A 19,199-nucleotide genomic window follows, 5' to 3' on the forward strand; every position below is an offset into this window, starting at 1 on the left:
CAAGCTTTTGCCTTCTCTTCAATAGCGCTGTCCAGTCCAGGCCACCAAAAATAGCTTCGTGCAATTTCCTTCATGCGCACTATTCCACAGTGACCGGAATGTAGCTGTTCTAACATCTGTGATCTCAGTGGTGGTGGAATAATGACACGTCTCCCCCACAACAAACAACCAGATTGGACCGATAACTCCGTCCGCTTGGACATGTAGGGAACAAGGTCGGATGAGACCGGAGAGGTTTGTCGAGATGTTCCATGCATCACCAGGTCCATAACGTGGGACAATACTGGGTCAACGCGAGTTGCCTTCTTTATCTGAGTAGCAGTGATGGGTGTATTCTCTACCTGTTCAAAGTAGAGGATTTCCTTGTGGGCACTATCTTGGTGTTTGACCGGCAAAGGCAACCTTGAGAGGCCATCTGCATTGCCGTGTAGAGTGGATTTCCGATATTTGATTTCATATGTGTGTGCTGAAAGTAACAATGCCCAACGTTGCATACGACTAGCAGCTAATGTGGGAATGCCTGTGTAAGGTCCAAAAATTGATGTCAGAGGTCGATGGTCTGTGAGAAGAGTAAATTTTCGCCCAAACAGGTACTGATGAAACTTCCGAATTCCAAAAACAGTTCCTAATGCCTCACGTTCGATTTGGGCGTAGTTAGTTTCTGCTTTGCTTAGAGTGCGTGAAGCAAAAGCAATAGGTCTCTCTTCTCCTGAAGGCATAATATGTGACACGACTGCTCCCACTCCATAAGGGGAGGCATCGCAGGCCAATTGCAGTGGTAAGGATGGATCAAAGTGCGTTAGAACTTCAGAATTTAGCAATGCATCCTTAGCTTTGTTAAACGCAACATCACAGGCTTCAGTCCACTTCCAGGCCTTGTTCTGCCCAAGGAGCTCATGAAGTGGTTTTAGCAGTGTGGCTAACTGTGAGATGAACTTTCCATAATAGTTCAGGAGTCCTAGAAACGAGCGCAGCTGGCTTACATTTCGAGGTGGGGGAGCCTCCACAATAGCTTTAACTTTTGCAGGGGCCTTATGAAGACCTGCAGAATCAATGATATGTCCCAAATATTCAACAGAGGGCTTGAAGAATTCACACTTGTCTTTGCGAACTCGTAGGCCATACTCTTCCAGTCTTTGTAGGGTAGCCTCTAAATTCTTTAAGTGATCCTCTTCATTTCTTCCAGTGACCAGGATATCATCCAGATAGCACTGAACTCCTGACAAGCCACACAAGATCTGGTCCATAGCCCTCTGGAACAGGGCGGGAGCAGATGTTATTCCGAAGGGTAGACGACAGTATCGATAAAGCCCCTTATGAGTCACAATAGTCAACAGCTCTTGGGACTTTTCATCGACGTGCATCTGTAAATATGCTTGACTCAGATCAATCTTACTGAACTTTTGTCCCCCAGCCAGGCCTGCGAAGAGGTCATCGATGCGGGGAAGCGGGTATTGCTCTGCACACAACACTGGGTTGACAGTGACTTTAAAATCACCGCAAATCCGGAGAGAGCCATCTTTCTTCACGATTGGAACGATAGGAGTGGCCCATGAGCTATGGGTAACTGGTATTAGGACTCCATTGGTGACCAGGCGCTCCAGGTCTGCTTCAACTTTTGGCCTGATGGCATATGGCACAGTTCGGGCTTTCAGATATTTTGGTGGACTGCCAGGTTTAATGTTCAATGTCACAGTGATTCCCTTCATACTTCCCAAATCATCTCCAAAAACAGCAGCATGTTTCCTTAGTATAGGGGTTAGACTGGTTTCTTCTTTAGTCATCCGGTGCACTTCTGCCCAGTTCAGTTGAATTTTCCCAAGCCAAGACCTACCCATTAAGGCTGGGTAGTTACCTCTCACCACAAACAGTGGCAATTTAGCCACCTGTCCATTGAGCTCCACCTTAACATCAATAGTGCCCAGCATAGGCACAGCTTCTCCCGTATACGTCTTCAGAACAGTTTTTGTTGCCTTAAGCGGAAGATGCTGTAGCTTTTCTTTATACACAGTCTCGGAGATCAGTGAGACGGATGCACCGGTGTCCAGTTCCATGCGTATACGTTTGCCATCCAATAACGGGGTTACCCAGTATTCATGTGAGCCCATTGCCAAAGACAAAACATGCAGTGGCACTTCCTCTTGCGATGAGGTGTCACCTTGATCATTCTGGGTCTGCTCTAGGGTATGCAGGGTTCCTCTTTTTGTCGGCCAGACCACAGGCCTCTTTTTCTTTTGTTTACAGGCACACTCAATGTGTCCCTTTTTGCCACAGTGTCGACACACCAGGTCCTTACACCAGCATTCTGATGCCTGGTGACCCGGCTTACCACAGCGGTAACATTCTTGACTCTGCACAGTTTTGTGGGTCGGTTCTTGTGACACTTTTTGCACCCTAGGGGGTGCACCGATGTATTGTGCCTCCCTTGTAGCCAGTTCCATGGAGACAGCAATATCAACAGCCTTCTGTAAGGTAAGCTGAGCCTCTGTCAGTAGGCGCTTCCGTATAGCTTCACTGTACAGGCCACACACTAACCTGTCACGCAGGGCATCATGTAACATTTCTTTAAATTCACAGTGTTCTGCTAGCTTTTTTAAAATGGCTACAAATTGTACAACTGTTTCATCTTCCTTTTGGTCTCTTTTGTGGAACCTATATCTTTCAGCAATTACCAGTGGTTTTGGGGAGAAATGAGACCCCAGGATTTCCACAATGTCACTGTAAGATTTAGTCTCAGGCTTAACAGGGTGTAGTAAGCTGCGTAGCAGAGAGTAGGTTTTAGCCCCTACAACAGTTAAGAATATTGGCACCTTCTTCGCTTCTGTAATGTCATTTGCAATACCAAAAAGCTCAAAACGCTCAGTATACACATGCCACTGCTCTGTATTCTCATCAAAAGGCTCCAGGGGCCTGGTCAGAGTAGCCATGATTTTTAGTTTCACTTTCACAGTCAGTGCAACAAGCAGCTTTTTTGTTTGTTTGTTCTTTACCTTAACTTCTACTTCCTTCTGTTACTGGAGCAGCACCGGAGTCTCACCCTCGTCGCCAGTGTTGTATCCTTGGGGCAGCCGGTGTAGGAAGCAATCACTTGAGGCCAGAGAGCAGGCAGCTAACCAAAACCTCCATTTTATTTACATATATACAGAGAGCACCTCAGCCGGTTGAAACCGGTTGAGCTAACCCATAATAAGCTAACTCAGTTGCCATAGCAACAAAACCATGACAACCAAATACACAACAGTTACTAATTTATTTTTGGTTCCTGTTGGCTTAAATATGTTTGGAGGCTTCACTGGCTGTCTTTTTTTTTAATGGGTTTTATTTATTTTAAATGTTTTTTGTTAAAATAGGAATTAGAATATGGTATCATTAGGGAAGGAATGCACATGATCCTTCAGTAACTCCAATTAGGTGCAGGAAATGTGACATGTTAAAATCTGAATTTACTGCTATTGGCACTGAAGCTTCTGTTTCAGACCCTGAACCAAAAAATCAGTTATTCACTCAGCTCTAATGGAGAGCCTGTGAGAGGAGACTAAAAGAACTTGACTTGTTTAGCCTAGCAAAACCAAGGATGAGAGGGGAAGGGTTATGACCGATCTCCGTAAATACATAAGGGGGCGAACACCAGAGAGGGCCAATAACTATTTAAGATAAAGGACAATGTTTGCACAAGAAAGAGTGGTTATAAACTGGCCATGAATAAATTTAGACAAAATCAGAGGAAAGTTTCTAACCACAGTCCTCCCAGCCCCAGAGCACTGGGAGGGAGAGCGCCTCTTAGAAGGAGTAGTGGGAGCAAGAAACTGAACTAATTTTAAGATGGATCTTGATACATTTATGAATGCAATTATATGACAGGGTTGCCTGTGATAGCAGAGGAATCATAGAATATCAGGGTTGGAAGGGACTTCAGGAATGGACTCAGTAAGCCACAAGGTCCTCTCCAGGCCTGTGTCCCTATGATTTTAAAATGCTTGTAGCGATGCGAGGACTCACTCCTGTGGTGCCTCCTGCTGGTTGTCTCTGGGAATTAGCTCGTCCAGCCTCCGGAGCGCCCTCTGCAGGCTGGTGTCCCGCTGCCGCTTGGCCCCCATGTCCCTCCCGGTCCCAGTGCCCTGTTATCTGGGGTGCTGCCCCTTGGCAGTAATCCCTTTGTCTCAGGGTCTCCCCTCCCTGGGGAGCCCCCACCCACTATCCCCACCTTGTCTCAGTATAAGGCTACTGCCATTCATTGTCTAGCCCCCGCACTCTGGGGCAGACTGCAGTATCAGCCTACTCATCACCCGCAAGGTTGGGTTTGGACCTGCTGCCTTTGCCTACCCCTGGGCTGCCCTCTGCAACCCCCAGTACCCATTGGCCTTCTGCTAGGCTGCAACCTGGGGCTCTCCAGGCTGGAGCTCCCCAGCTTCTCTGCCTTTCCTCAGCCCTGCTCCATTCAGGTACTCTGCTCAGGTCCCTGCAGCCAGGTCCATCTCCCTGGGGAGGGGAGCAAGTTGGGGGCATGCAGGGCTACTGCGGGCCTCTCCTCAGGCCCTGGAGCTGCTGCCGGTGGGGAGAAGCACCTCTTTTCCAGAGCTGTTGCTGGTGGGGAAAGGACTCGGGGGAGTCCTCTGGCCCCAGCTCCAGGGCAGCCTGCATCCCAAACTCCTCATTCCCAGTCCCACCCCAGAGCCCACAAATTCAGCTGGAGCTCTCACCCCCGCACCGCACCCAACCCTCTGCCCCAGCCCTGAGCTCCTGCCCACACTCTGAACCCCTTGGCCCCACCCCCACCACACATCATCTCCATATTGGTTAACATAGCAAAATTCATTCCGCACATGGATATAAAAAAATTAGAGGGAACATTGCTTATAATGTTCCTTTGACTTGCCTGCACTCTGCCAAGTAGCCAATTTCTCCAGAGATTGATCTAGCATGTAGAACCCCACATTTCTGAGCAGCTAGATAGACTCATAAACTTTCAGGCCAGAATGGACCATTGTGATCATCTAGTCTGACCTCCTGCACACTACAGGCCACAGAATCTTATCCACCCACTCCTGTAATAGATCCATAACCTCTGGTTGAGTTATTAAAGTCCTCAAATCATGATTTAAAGACTTCAAGTTACTGAGAATCCACCATTTACTTTAGTTTAAACCAGCAAGTGACCCATGCCCCGCTGCAGAGGAAGGCAAAAAAAACAACAGCCCCAGGGTCTATATGACCTGGGGAGAAATTCCTTCTCAACTCCAAATATGGTGATTAGTTGACCCCTGACCATGTCAGCAAGACCCAACAGCCAAACACCTGGGAAAGCCCTATCACAGGAGTAGGCAACCTATGGCACGTGTGCCAAAGGCGGCACGCAAGCTGATTTTCAGTGTCACTCACACTGCCCAGGTCCTGGCCACCGGTCCAGGGGGCTCTGCATTTTAATTTAATTTTAAATGAAGCTTCTTAAACATTTTAAAAACCTTATTTACTTTACATACAACAATAGTTTAGTTATATATCATAGACGTATAGAAAGAGACCTTCTAAAAATGTTAAAATGTATTACTGGCATGTGAAACCTTAAATTAGCATGAATAAATGAAGACTCGGCACACCACTTCTGAAAGGTTGCCGACCCCTGCCCTATCATGTCATTGTAGGCAATCTCTTCACCATACCATCCCCTCCATAAACTTATCAAGCTCAAAGTGACACCATTTTAAAAAAATACCTCAAAAATGTTTCCTCCTTTTCCCCCCAAATAAGGAATTCCCTTCCTCCCTTCTCCCTGCACCTTCTACAAAAATTATACTGGCCCAAGGTTGAGTATGGGCAATATTCAGTCCTTCTCCAGTTGTAAGTTTATTGTGTGACCATGCAGCATGCTACAAACAGGAGTTTTATTCTATTCAAAAGAAGCTTTCCACTTGCTTCTAGCTCTGTCAGATCCTGAAATATTACACTTTAAAGTTATGGCCTTTGTATGTCTAGAAAAGCTACTTTTAGATATTTAAAATTTATTAGTTTTAATTTTCCATTCCCTGCAAGTATGTCCAGTTAAACTTGCCAGGCACTGAGGTTGTACAGACGGAGGGATATGAAAAATATATATTTTAAAACATCTTTAAAAAATTGTATATTTTTTTCTGTAAAAATATGGGACGTACATAAATCAGGGTGGTGCAGTTATAAAGGTTTTATCAACATGTGTTTGGGATGACGTGTATCAGCCTCTCATAGAGTCACCATGTGTGAGTGATGTGGCCCACCCAAAATCATGTCCCAAAACACTTTGTGCCATTCTACATTATCATGTATATTCTTTGTTGTGTGTGTGTCTGTGCACACAAATGAGCTGATAGTAGTCCACCTTTCAGACAGAGGTGGCTCTATCCTTGTTAGCTGCTGCAGTGCCTTTGACAATTGTGTTGGCTGAGATCTAACAAACATAACTGATTACCTCAGCTAATCTTTCTGTCTCCAGATTGGAGGCTTCATATCCAGCATGAACATAGAAATAATCTAGTTTAAGTATCTTGTTAGACTGGTAACCTTGTGGTGAGGTATGACAAGGTGAAATTTCACATTTTGTTACTTTTCCCTTGTAGTTGGTGGCTCCTAATGTGTATCAAATTTCTAGATTCTAGCTCAATGGGAAAATGAAAGGTAGTAGTGTCGTTGTGCCATTACAAGAATCTATTAAATTACATTTCTCTGATTCTGTTGATATCTTGGGTTGGAAGGGACCTCGAGAGTCAACTACTTCAGCCTCCGGCGCTGAGGAAGAACCAAGTGTGCCTAGAGTCTAGACCATCCTTGACAGGTGTTTGTTTAACATGTTCTTAAAAACCTCCAGTGACAGGGATTTCACAACCTCCCTTGGAAGCCTATTCTAGTGCTTATAATTGTAAGGCTTTTCCTAATATCTAACTTAAAATTCCCTTGCTGCAGATTAAGCCTATTGCTTCTTATCCTACCTTCAGTGGACATGGAGAACAATTGGTCATCATCCTCTGTATAACAGCCCTTAACATATTTGAAGTCTATCAGGTCCCTGCTCAGTCTTCTTTTCTTAAGACTATAATATGCCCAGTTATTTTTTTTATCCTTTCCTTACAGGTCAAGTTTTCTAAATCTTTTATAATTTTTGTAGCTCTCCTCTGGACTCTCTCCAGGTTGTCCACATCTTTCTTAAAGTGTGATGCCCAGAACTGGACAGTACTCCAGCTGAGGCCTCTCCAGTGCTAAATAGGAGCAGGATAATTACCTCCCATGTCTCACATACAACACTGCTGTTAATACACCCCAGAATTATATTAGCCTTTTTCACAACTGCATTACATTTTTGACTTCTAGTCAATTTGTAATCCACTGTAACTCCCAGATCCTCTTCAGCAGTACTACTGACTAGCCAGTTATTGCCAATTTTGGATTTGTGCATTTGATTATTCCACCTAAGTGTAGTACTTTCCATTTGTTTTTACTGAATTTTACCTTGTTGATTTCAGACCCAATTCTCCAACTTGTTAAGTACTGTGTAGTGAGGCAGAGTGGGGTATTAGTGAGTGCTGCCAACCAAGTGTGGGGGCTGCAGCTCAGTTGAGGCCAGACCAGGGAAGGTGGCAGAAAGTCATCCCAGGGAGCTGAGCCCTCAACAGAGCCCGTGACTGGCAGTGTGGAGAAAAGGCAACCCACTGCCCCAGGAGACAGAAGATCCTGGGGAGAGACCAGAGGAAGGCCTGCCTGAGGCCTGGTCTACACTAAGAAGGGGGTTCGAATTAGGGTACGCAAATTCAGCTACGTGAATAGCGTAGCTGAATTCGAAGTACCCTAATTCGAACAACTCACCCGTCCAGACGCGGCGGGGTCGAACTCCGCGGCTCCCCCGTCGACTCCGCCAACTCCTTCTGCCGAGGTGGAGTACCGGAGTCGACCGCGGCGCTTCCGGAGTTCGAACTATCGCGTCTAGATCAGACACGATAGTTCGAACTCTAAAAAGTCGAACTCTCCGCGTCGAACCGGCAGGTAAGTGTAGACGTACCCTGAGACTGAGCACCAGATCCCAGCAGTGACGGAGCAGTGACAGCAGGAACTGGTAGGAAGGAAGTAGCTCAGCAAAACCAGATTTTGGTCCAGTTGTGCTGTTGGGACGTGAGGCAGCAACCACGTTTTCCCCGCCAGCCCAGTGGTGTGATCACTTGCCACTGCTAGGGCCCTGGGCTGAGACCTGGTGGAGCAGAGTAGACCCAGGTCCTCCTAACCCTAGCCGCATGCTAGGGCTGGCAGCACACTAACGTTTAGGCCGGTAGGCCAGCGACATTGACTGTCTAATTGTTGCTGTCCACCCCAGCCAGGAGGCAGAGGGCCATAGAGGGGTGAAGTGCTGTGCCTGCACCTGGAGGGCTGGAGCCCTAGTGTCTGCTGTGTACCCTAGCCAGGAGCCCGGGGAAACAAGCTGACTGGTGGTGTGTCAATTTCTCTTTTTTGGAGACCTGAACTGATATCTGGGTGATTGTGTGGCTGCAAGGTAGAATGGCTGATGGACATAACTCCCTGATGCTGCCAAGAGAGGGCACCCTAACCCCAAGAGGGAGGGCAATTTCAGTCATTTGGAATTCTAATCCTGTCCTCCAAAGTTCTTGCAACCCTTCCCAGCTTGGTGTCATCTATAAATTTTTATAAGCACTCTCTCCACTCCATTATCCAAGTCACTAATGAAAATATTGGATAGTAACAGACCCAGGACTGACCTCTGTGGGACCCCACCAGATACATTTTCCCAGTTTTACAGTAGACCATTGATAACCTCCTTACCTGAGGAGGTTGTGAAGGCTAGGACTATAACAATGTTTAAAAGGGGACTGGATAAATTCATGGTGGCTAAGTCCATAAATGGCTATTAGCCAGGATGGGTAAGAATGGTGGTCCCTAGCCTCTGTTCGTCAGAGGATGGAGATGGATGGCAGGAGAGAGATCACTTGATCATTGCCTGTTAGGTTCACTCCCTCAGGGGCACCTGGCATTGGCCACTGTCGGTAGACAGATACTGGGCTAGATGGACCTTTGGTCTGACCCGGTACGGCCTTTCTTATGTTCTTATGTTAACTACTCTTTGAGTACAGTCTTTCAACTAGTTGTGCACCCACCTTATAGTAATTCCATCTAGACCACATTTCCCTAGTTTGCTTATGAGACTGTCATGTAGGACACTGTCAAAACACTTACTAAAATCAAGAGAGATCATGTTTACAGCTTCCCCATCATCCACTAGGCCAGTAACACTGTCAAAGAAGGAAATTAGGTTGGTCTGGCATTATTTGTTTGTTCTTGACAAATCAATGATGGCTATTCCTTATAACCCTATTATCCTCTAGATGCTCTTGAACTGATTGTTTGTTTAATTTGCTCCAGTGTCTTTCTAAGTATTGAAGCTAGGCTGACCAGTCTATAATTCCCTGGATCCTCTTAGTTCTCCCTTTTAAAAATAGATGCTATGTTTACCCTTCTCCAGTCCTCTGGGACCTCACCCAGGGCCGCCCAGAGGATTCCGGGGGCCTGGGGTCTTCGGTGGGGGGGTGGGGCCTTCCGTTCCGGGACCTGCCGTCGAAGTGCCCCGAAGACCCGCAGCGGGGCCCCCCCCGCCGCCAAATTACCGTCGAAGCGGGACCCGCCACCGAAGTGCAGCCCGGTCTTCGGCGGTAATTCGGCGGCGGGGGGCCCCCACCGCGGGTCTTCGGGCACTTTGGCGGCGGGTCCCGGAACAGAAGGGCCCCCCGCCGCTGAATTACCGCCGAAGACCGAGCTGAACTTCGGCGGCGGGTCCCGCTTCGGCGGTAATTCGCCGGCGGGGGGTCCTTCCGCCCCAGAGTGGAAGGACCCCCCGCCAGCGAAGACCGGGAGCGGAAGAAGCTCCTGGGCCTGGCCCCGCAAGAGTTTTCCAGGCCCCTTGGAGTGAGTGAAGGACCCCGCTCCAGGGGCCCTGAAAAACTCTTGTGGGGGCCCCTGTGGGGCCCGGGGCCTGGGGCAAATTGCCCCTCTTGCCCCCCCCCCCGGGCGGCCCTGACCTCAACTGTCCTCCAGGAGTTCTCAAAGATAATAGCTAACTATTCCGATATTGCTTCAGCTAGTTCCTTAAGAACCCTATGATGAATTTCATTAGGCCCTGCTGACTTGAATACATCTAAATATTCATTAACCAATTCTTTCCCTGTTTTGCGTTGTGTTCCTTCCCCCTTGATGTTACTATTAATTCTGTTAAGTATCTGATCAGCATCTTATTAGCTGATGATAAAGGAAAGATGCAAACTAGATGGCACCCATCTTCAAATAACTGCTCTATCTGCTGGTCTACTTATGGGATGCTCATGTAGAGGCTGATATTTGAAAAGATTGTGTGAACGGGAACCCAGATGGAGGTAGCATCAGGCAATGTTGTTTGATCAGTACCACAACTATCTCCAGCTGAAGAGCTGTGCTAGTGTCCACAACAGCCAACTATGGGGAGGAGAGAAGCACCTGATGCTTTTGTTTAGTACAGCTCCCTCTGGTACCATGGCAGTGGGCACCATAGAGACCAGGAAGCGGTACCAGAAGGAGCTGAGCTCTATAGTGTCCAGGGGAAAGCCAAAAGAGTGGGCAGTATGGGGCTTATAGCAAAAGGGCCTGAAGTTCTACACCTTGCAAGGCTAGAGATTGAGAGGAAGCAAAGAGTGCTTGGCAGGGACTGTGGGTAGGAGAGTACTGAGGAGAGGCTGGGGAGAACTAGGTGGAGCCAGTAAGCACTCAGGAAGAATTATAGGTAGACAAGAGCTTGAGAAGGGTGTAGAATGGGGTAGCTGAGGAGGTTAGTGATCTGAATGGGAGGGCCAGATGGCAAAACCTTGGTCCTTCTGTGAGGACTGCTCTTGTTTTGTGAGCCTCTTCTAGTTCAGTAATGGTAACTCATGTTTCTCTGTAGTCTCCCTCCTCTGTGTGCTAAGTACACAGGAATAGAAGAGACCCCCTGTGTAACACTAAAAATATGTGAGGAAACTTGAAACATCGTAGGATTTATTTAATTTAATGTTTCTGAAAGTCAGCGTGACCCAAGAACCCCTGAATGCCAACTGGCAAAGGGGTTACAGGAATATCCTGATTCTGATATGTACATTCAAATTCACCAAAGAACATCACATGGGCTCTTAAATGAAAGCCAATGTCACACTGGACCTTAATAGTCTTGTGAAATTTATGTATGGATACTATGTAAGGAGTTATGTATGTAAACTGAAAATATGTTTTAAAGTCTGTATCAAGGTAGAGTCACCAGCAAAGATGAAAAATAGGTGGGAAGAAATGTGTAGCTCTGTGTCAGGATGTAAATTAAGCATTGTAAACTAACAAAATAGAGGCCTAGTTACATACAAAGTCAACAAGAAAGGAGCACACAGGAAAAAACAAGCTAGAGGGGTGGAGGGAGGTATTCTGGTTGTGTACAAAGACAATAAACTTCGGGGGTATATCTAAGAGGGAAATAACACACCCCCTCATCCTGCACTTACAGAATAAATGAACAGCATGTTTTATTCATGAAAACAGGATCTCAGCCAACGTTGCTTGAAAATGCTGCAGAGAACTTTGGGTTAGTTAAGCTTTTTCAGACAGGAGGTTAACCTGCTAGTTTAGTGTTTAGAAAGCATGTGCATGTTATGGTTTGGCTTTGTATGTAACCATTTGTTTCCAATATTCTTAAGCCTGGTCTACACTAGGCGTTTAAACCGGTTTTAGGAGCGTAAAACCGATTTAACGCCACAACCGTCCACACTAGGAGGCACCTTATATCGATTTTAATGGCTCTTTAAACCGGTTTCTGTACTCCTCCCTAACGAGAGGAGTAACGCTAGTATCGGTATTAACATATCGGATTAGGGTTAGTGTGGACGCTGATCGACGGTATTGGCCTCCGGGAGCTATTGACCGCTCTGGACCGCAATCTGAACTCGGATGCAGTGGTCAGGTAGACAGGAAAAGCCCCGCGAACTTTTGAATATTTCCTGTTTGCCCAGCGTGGAGCTCCGATCAGCACGGGTGGCGATGCAGTCCGAAATCAAAATAAAAAAAGAGCTCCAGCACGGACCATGCGGATGTGATCGCTGTAAGGGCAGGCAAATCCGTTCTATCAGTGCTCCGTTACAGAAGATGAAATTCAGAATCCTTTTTTAAAAATCTCCAGACAGACGCCATAGCAGGGACTCAGCGCACTGCAGCGTGACAAGCGTAACGGAAAGCCAAAGAATCAAATGGACGCTCATGGACTGGAGGACTGAAGCTATCCCACAGTTCCTGCAGCCTCCGAAAAGTATTTGCATTCTTGGCTGAGCTCCAAATGCTTCTAGGGTCAAAAACAGTGTCCGCGATGGGTCAGGGCATAGCTTGGCAATCTACTCACCCCCCCCCACCCCCAGAAGCGAAAGGGAAAACAATCCTCTGACTCTTTTACATGTCACCCTATCTTTACTGAATGCTGCAGATAGACACGATGCTGCAGCCGTCAACACCAACATCCTCACTCCCCCCTGCCATGGGTGGCTGATGGTACAAAAGGACTGGTAACCGTCCTCGTCATCAGCCTATTGGCACATGGGGCAGTAACCATGCTGACTAGCATCCGTCAGGTTGATCAAGGGCGCCTGGCCCTAATTTTTTCTGGTGGATGGTGCAATATGGCTGGTAACCATCGTCATCATAGCAACAGGGGGCTGAGCTCCATCAGCCCCCACCCTTCATGTGTAAAGAAAAGATTCAGTTGCCCCTGGACTAGCAGAGGGATGCTGGGCTTCTCTCCTACACACTGCTTAATGTCCTGTCTGGACTATCATAGCAGCTGGAGGCTGCCTTCCACTCATTTCTCACTAACAAGTCACCATGTCTTATTCCTGCATTCTTTATTACTTCATCACACAAGTGGGGGGACAATGCTACGGTAGCCCAGAAAGGCTGGGGGAAGAACGGAATCAGCAGGTGGGGTTGTTACAGGAGCACCCCCTGTGAATAGCATACAGATCATAATTTCTGCAGGATCTGACACAGAGCAGCTGTGCTCTCTGGTTCTATGATACAGTGGTTCTCTAGTACACTTGCCTATATTCTAGGCAGGACTGATTCTATTTTTAGATACCAAAAAGGAGGGATTGACTCAGGGAGTCATTCCCAATTTTGGCTTTTGCGCCCCTGGCTAAGAGAAGCCAGGGGCACTTATGACAGCAGCAAATGGTACAAAAGGACTGGTAGCCATGATCATCTTAGTTCCAATTTATGGAAGGATTGGATGGTGCAATATGGCTAGTAACCATCTCTGCTGTCATGCAAAAGCAAAAGCATGCTTCTGTGTAGCGCTGCTGAATCGCCTCTGTGAGCGGCATCTAGTACACATACGGTGAGAGTCACAAAAGGCAAAACAAGCTCCATGATTGCCATGCTATGGCATCTGCCAGGGCAATCCAGGGGAAAAAGGCGCGAAATGCTTGTCTGCCGTTGCTTTCCCAGAGGAAGGAGTGACTAACGACATTTACCCAGAACCACCCGCGACAATGATTTTTGCCCCATCAGGCACTGGGATCTCAACCCGGAAGTTCCAAGGGGCGGGGGAGGCTGCGGGAACTATGGGATAGCTAGGGAATAGCTACCCACAGTGCAACGCTCCAGAAGCCGACGCTAGCCTCGGACCGCGGACGCACACCACCGAATTAATGTGCTTAGTGTGGCCGCGCGCAATCGATTTTATAAAATCTGTTTTACAAAACCGGTTTATGCAAATTCGGAATAGTCCCGTAGTGTAGACGTACCCTTAGTCACTATCACTTGAATCTTTGACAATAAACTTACTCTGGTTTTCACTATAAATATCTCAGGGCTGTGGAGTTAAGTACAGTGCTGATCCTGATTTGAATCTTACAAGCTGGTGTGCATACTGTTCCTTTGGGGCAGAAGGCCTGGTATATCTGTGAGTAGCCAGTGTCGGGGCTGCATATCACAGGGGAATGCTTCAAAGGGACTGGGGTGCACCTATTAAATTGCAAGGCAAAGGGCTGGCATAGTCCAGAGGCATGTTTGAGTGGCTAAGAGATTGGTGATGTTAGGGAACTGATACCCAGCTAAGCACAAGCAAGACTCCGTCATGATGGAGGTAGCAAGTAACAAGGTGACTCACAGTTCTGGGTACCCCGAAAACCATCACTGTCAGTGTTTGTGGTCAATAAACCACTCATTATTTTAATTAATTTATTAAGCATTATTGTAGCACAATTTGCTATGCTTTGAATGAGATACAATACCAAGGTCTTTGCTACTTGTGGTTATTAAGAATCCCAGAACAGGGTGTTAAGGCCAAGGTCCTGTCCAAATCAAGATCAGATAAATAGGTTATTCCTACTGTACCTGTAGCAAATTCCCCCCTGTGATTCCAACTGGCTATAGGATTTCTGCTCATGCCCTGTTCTGAATAATTTCTGCTCATGCCCTGTCCTGTTGCTGTGTGCTGTGAAATAGCTGCCATGGTTGTAAATTCCACACACATTCCTTGATAAATCTGCAGACTTTGGTTATTTTAATCCTTGGGTTTAAAAAAAACAAAAAACCCTTGTGCCTGCCCAGCCTCAGTGCTGGCACAGATGCTGCAGTATTGATGTCACTGTTCAAAGTAACAAGAAAGCAGCCCAGCTGCTGCAGCTGCCACCAGCAACCTGGTGCTGCATCCCCCGAGACACCATATGGGGCTATGTAACTGCTCCAGTGGGAAGCATCCCTACTATCCAAGCCCATAGCCTCCTTCTCTCAGATAAACCTTAGCTGACAGGCACCAACTTTTTCTTTTCTGTAAGATATTAGGTGTGAGATGTTCTACACTTTCTTAGACTGTACATAACATTTTAGGCTTCTTAGCTAGCTCTTTTCCAAGGTAAAATGGTAAGAATTGTGATGTTTGGAGAGAAGTGATATCCCCAGATTCCTGTAGTTATTCCAAAGTTAATATTTCCAGTGGTGCTCTTGTAAATTACAGCTGTTTTTATGGAAGGGAAGCTAAGGACAGGGTCTCAGTTTAGGAGCTTAAACTCGGGTCTTATTCTGTGTGCCAAATCTCTCTGCCCAATTGCAGTAGATATGATCCTTCCTCAGCACCATCACACTGCCTGCTTTCTGTAGACACATGACTTGTAACCTGTACTGACCTGTCAGGCTCTGCGAGCCCCAGCATATTAAATTTGGTTCACAGGAAGCAGCTCATTGTTCTTGACTCCAGAGTTAGGACCATAATTTGCATGCTTTATAGTTGCATAACTGGCAGTGTCAGGACGTCAGAGGCTGACAGCCAGGATTATGCCAGTGGGAGAGGAAAAGGAAGGCAGATGGGTTTAACACTCCAGCATACTGCAGCTGTCTGATTTCAAGTGCTCAGTTTAATACCAAAGAACACCCAGTGCCAGCCAGGACAATTTACTTTATTTAAATATGATTTGACTGATTTATTTGTTAGGCATTAAAACTCTATTGGAGTCCTTGTCCTAGGTAAAGTTGTTGGAAAGAATCTTTCTTTGATACTCATTTGCCCATAAGTGGCACCACACAACCCAGTGTAATGCATCTGGTATTTAAGTCTCAGGGCTTGATTCTTGACAATGTAGGTTTGGACTCAGTATCGTGCATATAAACACAATGTAAAAGCACAGAGTGCAGGAGACATGATCCTGTATTTGAGAGTGTCCTGCACTGCAACCACCCCTTCTTCCTGCCAAGCAGCAGAACTGAGGCAAAAGAGGAGTATGCACAGCTAAGCTCCTCATCTGCATGCTAAGGATCTCACTTAAGTCTACACAGGCACGTAAGGGAGTGAACTCAGAGTGAAGGTTTCACTCTCTATGGAGGACTTGCACCTATTCTTCAGCCTTGTGCCCACACATAGTGTCTGCTCACACTATCATGGAGTCTGTCAACCTTCACCTCTCTGTAGTGCTCTGAAGAAAGATTTGCAGGATCAAAACCTTTGTTACCTCCATAGGTGAGGGATTTAGGGCAAATAGGAGTACCTTAGTACAAAACTCTATTACCAGCTCTTGATGATACCATGTTGTACCTCGAAAGAAAACTGAAGAAGCTGGAAAGCTATTTTTTTTTAAGCGTTGCAAAGACAAAATGAATGCCACTCGAAAGGAGCTCTCCCCTTCTTCCTTTCCATCTTCCTCACTCCCTTCTTCTTTCTCTCCACCCCTCCTGTCCTTCACTCTTTGCCTCCAAACTCATGCTGATAAAGTTTTGGCATAAAAGTTTTAGGTGCTAGATGAGTATAATTTTTAAAGATGAAAACAGCATTGCAGTTTAAGTTGAGATGAGATGAACTGGTGGATATAATTTTGCTCAGTCCCTTTCCGAAACAGTATTCTCTCTGCCTGGTAGCTCTGACATTGCTTCCCTGTTGTTCAGTTTAGGCAATCCTCACCACCCTCTTGCTTTCCTCCTTACCTTTGTGTCCATTGTTCTTCCAACTTTTTCACTTCAGATTTTACTGATACTGAGGGTCCCTTGCGAGATAATACATCCAGATTCAGAGGTTTGCTTCTGCTGTCTCCATTTTTGAGTGAAGCTATGACAGAAAAGAGGGACAATCTTTACATGTACTCCAGGTATCAACTGGTTTGCATTGAAAGAGGTGGGAGAATGGGCTGCATTTTGATTCCTAAGGCTCAACTTTTCAAACAAGCAGGCTTGAGGTCCATGTGCATACACTTGCCTGCAGATGATAATGCTTTACCCCAATTGCGTATGCACTCGAATGAGAAAATGAATGTAGACATACAAATGCATTTTTGTGTATGTAAGTGGGCGTCTAACCACTGAAAACTTTGCCCCCAGCAGCCAGTGACTTTCATCTCCACTATTTAGGGAGACAGGGTTAACTGTGCACTTCTAGGGTGTGCTGGTTTCTGTTTTGCCATGCCAGGACCTCAGTACCTCTCTCCTTCCAGGCACAAAATAGAAGAGTTCAGTTTACTGAAAGATAAATGAAGTAAACTTTCAGTAGGACGAGCAGCTTTACCTTTAATTGCTCCTCCTCTTTCCCTCAAAGGAGCCGGAATGGCTTTTCCAGGGAACGAAAGCTGCGGTAGAAATCCCAATCAAGTTCATGGCTCACCATGGCAATCAGAGAAAGGGAAAGGTGCATCTCACTTTTGGGGGCTGGATATTTTCTATTAGATTTACTTTGCATTAAATCCTAATCCTGCTCCCACTTTAAATCAGTAGCAAAACTCTCACTCTTCAGTGAGTGCAGGTCCGGGCCCTAAATGAAGCATGTTTCAGAGATGCCCTCCTGGTTGATGCCACTGGGTCTCCATAAGGAATGGCTGAAGTCCAAGGTTTTGCTAACCTGTGGCACAGTTTCTGGGGGTTCACAAAACTAGCTTGAGTTCTCATGCCTTTCTTTCCTCTCCTTTAAATGCTCTTCCCCTGCCAGAGGAGCTTGGTTACAAAATCCAACCTCTTTTGCTAGCTAAAGGAAAACTTATGTTGTCTCTTAGGATCACCCCCAAAACTAGGCCATTGTCTATGCTGGGTTTAGTTTTCTTTGTTTGTTTTTCTCTCACTCCCATTCTCTGCTCTCACTTCTTGCTTTCAAACTGGATTTTTCTTCCTGTTCTGTATTCCATCCTACTTTTTTCACTAGATTTCTCTTACTTTCTCTTCTTCTTTGTTTCAGAGTCTTTCCTTAGTGGAATGTGAACAGATTAACATTTGAGTCAAACTTTTGGACTTTGTGCTATTCAAGTGGGTTTGAAGTTAAGATAAAAGAGCTCACCCATTCCTTGTTTCCAGGCACTTCAGCAAATGCTGTGAGAAGAGGTTCCTGTTATGAGACAGGCTTGTGTCAAAGCATACGCTGCCCAGTTGCTGTGAGAGAATGGCATCCGTCTTGGTGAAGGAGAAGTAGGAGAGCTGCTTATGTCATCCCAATTGACTGGAGAAACTATAGCTCAGGGCTGGGCTTGCTACAGTGATGCAGGGGAGAGAAGTATTGCTCCTAGCAAATCCTGCTGCATTGCCTGGTGAAGAGAGACATTGCTCTGAATGACCCTTTTGAACTATTGCTGCAGGCGTGCAGGAGAAAAGCCCCGTTCTGAGCGGCTCCTACTGCAGCGATGGAATGACACAGTGGGCATGCAGAGAAGCAGTACTCCAAGCAGGTAAGACTGCACTTATGCTGTAGTGGGCACGTAATACAGCAGCATTGCTCTGAGCTCGTCCTTCTGCAGTGGTGCTGTGGTGAAACAGAAGAGATGCCACTCTATACACTGGTCCGGCGCAATGATGTTATGGGTCTGCAGGAGCAATGCCCCCCTCTGAGCTGGTTCTGCTGCAGTGACGTGGTGGTGGGTAAGCAGGAGATGCAGAGAGAGCCACTCTGAGCTCGTTCTGCTGCTGTACTGACAGGGTGGATGTGAGGTCTGCGTTGGATACAGACAGTCTGTCCAGGAACCTCATTGAGAACAGTAGCAGAATATTAAGCAGCAGCTCCTTGCTCTTGTGCTGTCTGCTCATAAGCTGACTTGGAGAAGGGAAGGAACTTTCCTTGGACACATTCTGTGCAGGGCAGAATGAGCCCTTTTGCTGAGTCAGGTGGGCCCCTTGGCTGGGAAAGCCGAAGATGCCCACTTTCTGGAAAGAATACCCCAGGCCTCTGTTTGGGGTGTGGCAAAGTACCTACTTCTCCTCAGCAGGCTCAGTCCTTTTTAGCCTTGGAGACACCGGCTTGGGCAAAGCAAATCCTTCCCAGTAGCACAGGGTCTGGCTGATCCTTCCCTCAGTCAGTCCCTTGTGCTGGTTTTCTCCCCTTCTGGGGACAGAGTGCAGCCTTCCTTGCTGGAAGGGTTCAGAGCCTTGCTGCACCTAACTTGCTGGCAGCTTCTCTGCTTCTCTCACTCTCCCTCCTGCTTCCACACCAGGGAGGGTTTAAAAAGGTCTCCAGTAGTTGGGGGCCAGCTGAACCTAATTAGTTCTCTGGTAACCCCTGTTCCAGCTGAACCTTATTTCCCCATGGCTATCTCCCCTCAGTGGATAGGGTGAGGCCTTTTAACCCCCTGGGACTAATTACTACCCCTCCCTTTGTAGCCATTTGTCCTGGGTTTGCCACATATTGCCCCCCCCCCCAGCTCAACACTAAGGGGTTGGGCTACTTGGGTCGGAAAGCA

At 46.8% G+C, this 19,199-nt stretch overlaps 2 protein-coding genes across 4 annotated transcripts in view; one reads left to right on the forward strand and one right to left on the reverse strand.

Moving 5' to 3' along the window:
- Window positions 1–19,199, reverse strand: part of NGEF (neuronal guanine nucleotide exchange factor) — a 122,459-nt gene that overhangs the window by 70,406 nt on the left and 32,854 nt on the right. For 2 of the 3 annotated variants that reach the window (XM_045031089.1, XM_045031091.1), the window contains one exon: window positions 16,477–16,597. In XM_045031089.1, the coding sequence (XP_044887024.1) occupies window positions 16,477–16,597 (121 nt within the window). Of the gene's footprint in view, window positions 1–16,476; window positions 16,598–17,050; window positions 17,125–19,199 lie in introns of those variants that run through there. The other variant, XM_045031090.1, reaches the window with a different exon arrangement.
- NEU2 (neuraminidase 2) overlaps window positions 1–19,199 on the forward strand; it is an 89,161-nt gene that overhangs the window by 7,845 nt on the left and 62,117 nt on the right. Inside the window, exon 2 of the mRNA XM_045030615.1 lies at window positions 17,827–18,194. The gene's annotated coding sequence lies outside the window, so the exon portion shown is untranslated. The remainder of the gene's footprint in view (window positions 1–17,826; window positions 18,195–19,199) is intronic.

The sequence above is a fragment of the Mauremys mutica genome, chromosome 9 (assembly GCF_020497125.1).
Source record: "Mauremys mutica isolate MM-2020 ecotype Southern chromosome 9, ASM2049712v1, whole genome shotgun sequence".
Taxonomy (NCBI): Eukaryota; Metazoa; Chordata; order Testudines; family Geoemydidae; genus Mauremys; species Mauremys mutica.